At 37.9% G+C, this 8,831-nt stretch overlaps 1 protein-coding gene across 5 annotated transcripts in view; it reads left to right on the top strand.

Annotated features, from left to right (window-relative positions):
* The window catches only part of DCLK2 (doublecortin like kinase 2), an 85,647-nt gene extending 78,278 nt beyond the window's left edge, over positions 1 to 7,369 (top strand). For 2 of the 5 annotated variants that reach the window (XR_003260312.2, XR_003260313.2), the window contains 4 exons: positions 786 to 866; positions 2,221 to 2,337; positions 3,285 to 3,367; positions 5,943 to 6,111. Coding sequence is in view for 3 of the 5 variants with exons in the window: in XM_026107563.2 (XP_025963348.1) it covers positions 786 to 866; positions 2,221 to 2,337; positions 5,943 to 6,164 (420 nt within the window). In the remaining 2 variants the exon portion in view is untranslated. Of the gene's footprint in view, positions 1 to 785; positions 867 to 2,220; positions 2,338 to 3,284; positions 3,368 to 4,257; positions 4,271 to 5,942 lie in introns of all 5 variants that reach the window. The other 3 variants (XM_026107563.2, XM_026107564.2, XM_026107565.2) reach the window with 2 other exon arrangements.
* Positions 7,370 to 8,831: the final 1,462 nt, after the last annotated feature.

Genomic DNA, 8,831 nt, shown 5'->3' on the forward strand with positions numbered 1-8,831 from the left:
ACTGCTTTGCATCAATGACCTCTTAAGATTTACCGTATCTCTAGGCAACCTAGTTGCACCATTAACAGAAGGGCCGAGGAAGTATTCGGTGAAGCTAAGGACAGCTGCTGTAGTACTTCCAAAATGTGACAAAAGCCACAATCCAGTAAAACATCTGTTGGATTTAAACATTTACTTGAAATAAAGCACTCTTTCCTACCTGCTTATTGCTATACCAGTCAATCCTTAGCTAGTGAAATGAGTGTCTCTGTTCTTCTGGAGCAACACATAAAGGAAGAAAGTTTTCTAATAATTGAAGCAGTTTCTTGAATTTCTGAAACTGCAAGAGCTCCTTTGCCTCTTGTTTTGTGCCCTTAATGCGCTGTGATCATCTGCGTGTACACTGCCTGGAGAGGATCTTGTCTGTCCCAGGTTTGTTTTAGTCCTGGTCACCTGCATGACTACATGGAGAACAACCTGTGACATTATAGCAGATGTCTGGAACGCTTCCTTTTCATAGGGTTTCAGGAGACTTAGTGAAACATGAGTACAATAAGGAACTTGATATAGCATATACTGCCTACCATACCATAAAGCCTAAAGGGCAAATATTTGGTCCTGCTGAAGTCACACTGGAGTTCTGGTATCAGTGCATGCTGACTTTGCACCTAGGCTGTAGGAAAATTCCACAGTGGCTGCTAGAAGAGCTCAGTGAAGAAGAAGGAAAAAAAAAAAGAAAAAGTAAAAAGAAAAACTTTTCCATTTGAATGTCCTTCCCCACTCTCCTCAAACTCTTCTTTTTTTAGGAGTTAATTAGCCTGATGCTACATGTGAATGCTGAGGCCCGATATACAGCAGCACAGATCCTAAGCCATCCCTGGGTGTCAGTGAGTAAATTGTTTTACTTTTCTCTAATTTGGTATTAAATCTGTAAACATTAGCATTACAATACAGTTCTCAGAAGTAGTGATACAATTCTGTTATTACACCCATTTCTGTTTATTGATCCACTAGTTCTATTTCCACAGAAAAGAGAGTAGCAAAGGTCTGAAATTCAAGCTTTGGGTGATCCTTTATGGGTATTGAAAGCATTCCTTGAAGCAATTGAAGCTGAAATGTCAAAACTTTTCTTAAATAAAGGAGTGGAGAAAATCTATAGCAAAAATATTATCAGGAAAAATACAGCCTAGCATGGTGTACTTCTCATCCCATGTACTGCAGGAAGAGATGGTCAGTTGTTCTGTGCTCTGAAATAAGAGTGAAAGGTATTACTGCTGACCAAGACTGGAAGGTACTGGGAGTGGCTGGAAACTTGCTTTTTAAACATGACATGACAGGCAGATATCTAAGTTGGGCACCATTTTATTATTTCAAATTCAGCCCAGAAAACAGTCATCTCAGAGTATGTATGTGAAAGGACTATTGTGCATGTTGGCATCTTACTTGTTGCAATGCTACTTAAAAGAAATTACAATGCCCCGTTTTTCTGAAGCACTCCAAGCTTCACAAGAAAAACAAAATAACCAAATAAAGTAAGTAACTTAATGTGGTGGTTTTGCCGTGAACATTAAGCTGATGCCTGCCAAGTGCTTCATCTTTTCTGACAGCAGCAATGGGGAAAGCTGAAGTGCATGATTGCTTATCAATTTAAAATGAGTTTATTGTTAATTAATATTAGGTTTACATGTAAAGAGTCGGTATTTATTTCCACGCTCATTTTAAAAGAGGGACTGAATAAGATCTGTGGAGTTCCCTTCAAATAAGAGAAGACAATTGTAATGAGTGTGTTTCTGTGCTCCTCTCAAACATGCTTATGGTGCTGTTTACTGTTTCCACACTTCTGGGACATGGTGGGCCATTTAAAATGCTGATGTAAGTAAAGCCAAATAACGATTACGCTTTTTGTTTGCAACTTGATAGTTATGCCTGGATCAAATGCGTGGCATTACATTCAGTGGGTCAAAGTAATGGATTGGAATATGCACTGTCACGTGGCATTTTAAGACATAGAAGGTCATGCAGAAAACAATGGTTGCTATGCTTCTTTCCTCTGTAATTTGTCTTAACCCATCTGAATCTAGCAGAGGGCATTCATTTTTGGGCTGTTTATCTGAACACTTAATTCACACTAAAAAGCAGGAAGTACCACAGGATAATTGACAACTTTTCCTTTGTTCGGTTATTTGCAAGCATAGGGTTTCTTTTTCTCCTAACCTGAATATTGTATATATTCTTAAACAGGATGATGCATCCCAGGAGAATAATATGCAAGCTGAAGTAACAGGTAAACTGAAGCAGCACTTTAACAATACCCTGCCCAAGCAAAACAACACATCTGCTGGAGTTTCTGTCATCATGGTGAGTGAAATCAGCATTTTTATATATAGATATTATATTTTGCATATTTTTCTAACAGTGCTGTATGGGCGTGTGTGATGCAAGAATAGCAAAAGCAAAGCTAGAATAGTCTCTAATTCTAGTCTGTGTATAGTGCGCATCATGCCATCATTGCTCAAGAGCAACCAAGTCTATCATCGTGTGCTAGCTAAGCTATACAAACAAGCTTTCAGAAAGCTATAAACACTAAGTAGTTGTATGTTGAAATGAAGCTTATTAACCATTTGAAATCTTTCATTATAAAAACTGTAATTTGAATGGTAATGACCATCTAGTTGCAGGATCTTCCCCTCTCCCCCACATTATTTGATCTGGATTATTTGATCTGTTGTCTAACACTATGCTTGTGGGCAACAGACTCATATTCTGAAAAAAATTTTTTTTCCTAGTATTGCTTACCATGTTAGTTTTCTCCCAGTCTAATCTCTGCTATGTTTTGTTTGTTTCCTGATGGGAAACTTCCTTCAAAACATGTGAAGGAATCCTGATGAACTATGGTTGAACTTACATAAACAATTTTTGGAAGGCAGATATGTGAACCACAGCAGAAGAAATGGAGTTCACTATTATCAATACGTAGCAATGCACTTTTAACTGAGCAGTCACTTCTGCAGAGAATATGCAACAGCTGTAGAGATCAAACTACCACACTTGCCTCATACAGCATTAGGTACTCTCCAAGTCCAGCCCACTGATGTTAGCAAAGAGTTGTGGTCATCTAAAAGTAGGTAAATGTAAATAACGTTTCTGCATATGTATATATGCTTTTGCAAATACATTTAGATGAACAGGGCATGTGAATTAAATAGGCATAAGATTTAAAAGTAAAAAGAGTGGTAGCATAAAAAAAGAGAGAAGTCAGAAAATTGATTTCAGGTTGATGCTGTTGTTTACATTTCATTTGACAGTTTGACTTGACAGTTTAAGAGGGACTTCACAGCTTCATTCTTTATACTGTTGAGACTATGGATAAGCCTGAAGCTGAAACCTGGTATAAAATACAGTATATGTAATAAGAGCAATTTTAATTCTAACTCTCAGCCCCTCTCCAACTTGCATGCCACTTAAGCTTATCTCAGATCTCTGACATGGTATAGCTTCTGGCTTCTTACTGGTGTGGGTTTTTTTCCTCTTAGCTACTGCCATCCCTTCAGCCAATAAAGTACATCTCATTAAAACTAAGTTTTATTTTAATTTTTCCTTTTCCTGCCTTACTTCTAACAGGTATGGAAGGTTGGAAAATATATAGTTATTTGGTTCTGAATGCAGCTTCCAGTTATTGCTGATGGAAAAACTAACTCCTTGTTCAAAACAGTGTAAATTAAGAAGGGTTAAGCCCCCAGTTTGTTATTCTTGCCTTGGTTTATCTAGGGCATTGAAATTCAGTTACCTTTAAGTTAACAAGTTCCTCACTTGTAGTAGAGCTCATTGCTTTAAAAAAAAAAAAAAAAAAAAAAAAAAACACACACAGATTCAGACAAGCACAGTATTGTAATTCTCATGTACTGGAGTGCATTGCTGTATCATTTCACCCACATTTTTACTCAAGGAGGAATATTTTTAATGTAAATTACTTTTAGCATTAATTCATTCAAATATTGTGATCTGGCTAATGCAGATAATACCATCATGTGGCAGATAAGTACAACTGCACATACCTACTTTAGTGTTTTTGCACAGAAAACTACTTCTGCTCCTAAAAGCATGTTGCTGTAAAGTCATTACTGATTTTTTTTTGGGGGGGGGATGAATTTCAAAATGTTCTGTAAATCTAAATTTGTTGCAATGGTGTTGGTTCTGCTTAAAGTAAGTCTAGTTACTGTCCCTTGCTTCCTTCCTTTTCCTCCTTTCCCAATGCCTGCATTGCTTTCCTCTGAGTAGGTCCAAGGCGATGGTACGTACTAACTGCAATGCTTTGTTCTGCTGCACAAAGAAAAAAGTTGTGTGTGTCACAAGGAGAAAGGAGAAATAACTCTGCCAGTCTGAAATGGAAAGAGCTTTACAGCTACATGAAAACAGAAAATCTTTTAAACACTTGCAAAAGTTCCCTGTATTAGTGATGCATATTTGAAACTTTCTAAGGTAACATTAACATACTAGTTGTTATTTTTTGCTTCCCCAAACATATTTTGGTCTGTTTCCACATGAATAATTTTGTGCATGTGTGTATCTTACAATCTCTGAAAGGAATTAGAAGAAGTGTATATCTGCTACTGTTCATTCTGCAGAGCTAAAACATTAGCTACCTTTGTATGTTCAGAGAGCAGTCTGACAACCGGTATACATTCCTTGTATATATCCTATGTCACAGGGATAATAGCCCAAACTAACAAAAGTGGGAAAGGGCATGTTCATCAATGGGGAGAATGGAGTAATGGCTGTGTTTTTTGCTTAAGTTTAAATCGTTAGACAAGGTGGAACAGCTTCAGCAGGAGAGTTCAAGACTGTTTCCAGAACAACCTGCCCTCCTTATTCCTGTATACTATAAAAGTCGTCTTCTTGAGACGTTGGAGACACTGAGCTATCTCTCTTTGCCAAGTCAGGTAAAAGAGGAAATTGAATTTAGGTATCCTATAATGAAATAAGTCTTTACTGCAAAGCTGTATGATCACTTTGGAGAAGAGGGTAGCTATCCTTCTTCTGCCTTCTAGTTTTTAGTGCTAAAAACTTCATTAAAAAAAATGCTGAATTTAATTTGAATCAGCAAATTGTTTCAATATCTGAGACTATGTACTTTAGTGAATGGGGTATTAGTCAGACTCCACTAAGTGTACACAGAAATTTTTGCACTAGAAAAGTAAATCCTTCTGAGCAATCAGAAAATTGACAGTATGAAAGTTGTCTGCTTTGGCAGATACACCACATGCTCTAGAATAGAAGTTGAGGTAGCGAGCACCTCAGGACGGCACTGTGAAGCGAAGTTCTCAGTTTCCCTCCTAAACCACTATTCTGGTCTGTTAAACATTTATGTTTTTAGTATAGTATTCAAAAATGGGCATTTTTGCCACTGTATTGTCAACTTCAAGAGAGTTCATTTGCCGTCTCTCAACACTAAGCAGAAAAGGGTTCTAATTTAAAATAGAAAAATGCCCTAGGCTCTCATCAATTCTCCTCAAAAGCAGACACACTTCTGCTCCTTGTGTTGTGTGGGGTTTTTTTTTTTTTTTTTAAACAGAAACATGTATTATTTTTATATGAAAAGGTATCCTGTGACTGTGTTTACAAACACAGAGGTACATACATTTTTGTAGTAAGTAATATGAACAGTTTAGACCACATTGTAACCGTTTGTGTCATCTCTTTTCCACATCAGACTTGCAAGGCAAAATTTTAGATTTACAACAACATGGCTAAAGTATATCTGGAAGATAAGTTTTCCTTAGCTTTTCCAAAATCAGCACCACAAAAATCTAGTTTTTTACAATTTCTAATGTTATTTCTCCTTTTTTCTGGCTCTAACGCATGCACTCAATGTCTTGTAGATTGTTTTATGCCTGAAGCACACAGGGCTTTGATTTAACTGTTCTTTTTATGTTTTGCCTTGTTTTTTGTTTGTTTGTTTTCAGAACACAGCTCTAGATAAAGAGAGTCAGATTTTCTGCAGCAAGCGCTGTCAGGACTCTGGTAGAGCTGGACTGGAGCAAACTTCTGCAATTGCTGCTGCAGCTGATGATCCCTGTGTGGCTGGGTCCAAGGCCCTCTCCCCTGCCACTGCTGAGCCAGTCAGCTCCCCCACACTCCCTGCCTCAGCATGTCCCAAGTTTGCTGGGGCTCAGCCTGGTGTGTAGGACTGACTAAACCAAATCCAACTGAAGCTCCCTGCGCTCTCCCCACAGTTCCTCTTATTTCACAACAGTTTGTTTTCAGTTTGCTTGCACCCTCTTGTGGCGAGGCCAAGGCAGGCTGTCATGAACTCGTAATAGTGGGCAAGTGAACCTATGTTTAAGTGCTCTTTGCCCTTGACTCAAGAACAGCAATAGGGGAAGGATTCTGGTATTTTTATGACTTTTTTTAAGTTATCGGTGTTAGTTTAATTTCCTGCATTTCACACAGCCTTGGGCTCTAAATAGACTAACATACTGTGTAGCTAACCATATTTTTATAGAAGTACTTGAGAATGGGGAGCAGTTACCAGGCCTCACTTCTGCAAAGAAACCCTGCTGTGCTCTTCTGATGAGGATTCTCAGAAAAGCAGGAGAGGAAGACAGGGGAAGACAACTTGCATCCACCTGCTGTTCCAATGCCTCTATTTTTAGTCAAGTTTCTACTGACCCTGAAGAGGCAAGTTTTCATGAAGACTCTTCTTAGTGGACTAACTGTAAAATATCATGGGACAAGCACTGGAGCTAGAAGGAGGGATAGTCCTTTTTGTATCAAGTTTGTTATCAGGATTGTAGGCTGCAGGGTAGCATAGATAATATGAATTTAAATAAATTGACTTGGGATGTAAACATGAACACTGGAAACTTATTTGTAAACAGGACTGCAGTCAGGGAAGCCTTTTGTGTTCTAGCCATTTTCTCTCCTTCCCACAAATGTCCCATCCACAACTTTCTCCAGAGCCACACTACCTGTTAGATAAACTACTCTGGACCTGTGAATGGAAAGCCTGCTGCGTATTATCTAACCTAGGATGGATGGATGGATGGAGCAGTTCCTTAGTTCTAGGGCGAGCTGATGGAGGAGCTACTACAACTAGCCACCATCAACAGCTATCCATGGTCTGTCAGTGCTATCCCCTATTCACCTGGTGCAGGCACTGGAAACAAGGATTGGGGAACAGCTACCTTAATCTGTAGTCAAGGATAGGTGAGGTTTTTATCTTTATCATATTGCTTAGTTCAGTATTGTATGTATTCAGCTTACTCATTTCCTTTGCTCATTCCTATGAATTTGTCATAGTTCATTGTCTTTCTTAGCTATACTTTCTACTAGAATTGTAAAAGAAAGACCTGCAATAAACTTTCTTCATTAAAAGAATGTCATTTATTTCTATGAGGACTCAGTTATTTTGTCAGTGAAAGTGTCTCATTGTTTTCTCTTGAAAGACTGAACAGATAAGTAGTAGCAAAAACATTTCATAAAAAAAAAAAAAAAAAAAACTGAGGTTCCTGTAACCTTTTAGAGTTCACTGACTTGTACAGGAGACATAGATAATATGACTGAACATAATAATTGGTTTACCTTTTGAAGATGGGATTAAAGAGCCAGAAGTGCTAATTGATAACTTGAGACCATGATACAACTAAAAGAATTACAGGCACATTGACCAAAAAGAATAGTACTAAAGGTATAAAAAGATATTAGAGGTCTTGAAAAAAATACATCAGCAAGAAGTGTAGCTAGATCGGGAATAAAGATTCATGTTACAACTAGTCATTGTGAATTAATGTTGATACAAGTTCACAGGACTGAGTTCAAGATGAGTATGGGGATGACCTTTGTATAAGAGATTATGTAGGCATATATTTTTGCACAGTGCAAAAATATGAAGATAACACTAACCTTACTCAGAACAGAAGCTAATGAGCCTCCACGAGGTAGCAATGTGTCTGCAGGTGCTAAATTCCATAAGCTGAGAATGTGGGACCAACCTAGAGAGGATGCATAATTTAGAGGGGATGGGCTAAACCACCACCTACAGCCGGGAAAGGGAGCCCCTGACAGAGAGGGCCGTGGCAGGAAACTGAAGGGGCAGGAAGCAGCAGCAAAGCAATGAACACTGGGTTGTTTTTGATTCTGTTTGTTTGAAAAGTCTAGATAGTCAGCTGTGTAAGGCGTAGATATTTATTTTACAAACAATTTCCATTAATAAACTGACATGGATTAGCAGAAATATCTAATAGATTTTGTTCCACAAAACCAATTATGTGCATATATATGTATATTTTTTATTTTTATATCTGCACACACAGACATTTTATATATATATATATAAAAAGGATGAGAATTTGATTGATAAACAGCAGCCAGTAATTTTAAACTATTATTTTGCTCGTGGAAGAACAGGGTGCAGGTGCATATTTATTCTAAAATCATGCTGGTATGTTTATGACTGATCAACTTCTAAACATTCATGGAAAAGTACTTTCACTCATGGAGCAGAAGTGGGTGGTAGACAATGCCAAAATGCCTACTTGAAAATACTGACAACAGCTGGCACTACAATCATGTGGACAATACACAAGGTAAAAACCTGGGCTATCTAGGCAAGCTTTTAATTCTGCGTATGGTGTTAGAGAAGTTCACTTCTCTATGCCTTCATTTAATTCTGTAGATATTACTTCTGTAGGTGCACAGGTGGTATGTTTGTTTGTTGAGGAACACCTGACAAACTCATATTTCTATTAATCCAACCTGAGGCTGGGATGCCATATTTAATCCTTTCCATTATTAAAAACTAGTTTATTATTCTAGGCCCTTCATGGCTCCTATAGCAAGAAACAAAAGTGAGA

This window comes from Dromaius novaehollandiae, chromosome 4, assembly GCF_036370855.1.
Source record: "Dromaius novaehollandiae isolate bDroNov1 chromosome 4, bDroNov1.hap1, whole genome shotgun sequence".
In the NCBI taxonomy this organism is placed as follows: Eukaryota; Metazoa; Chordata; class Aves; order Casuariiformes; family Dromaiidae; genus Dromaius; species Dromaius novaehollandiae.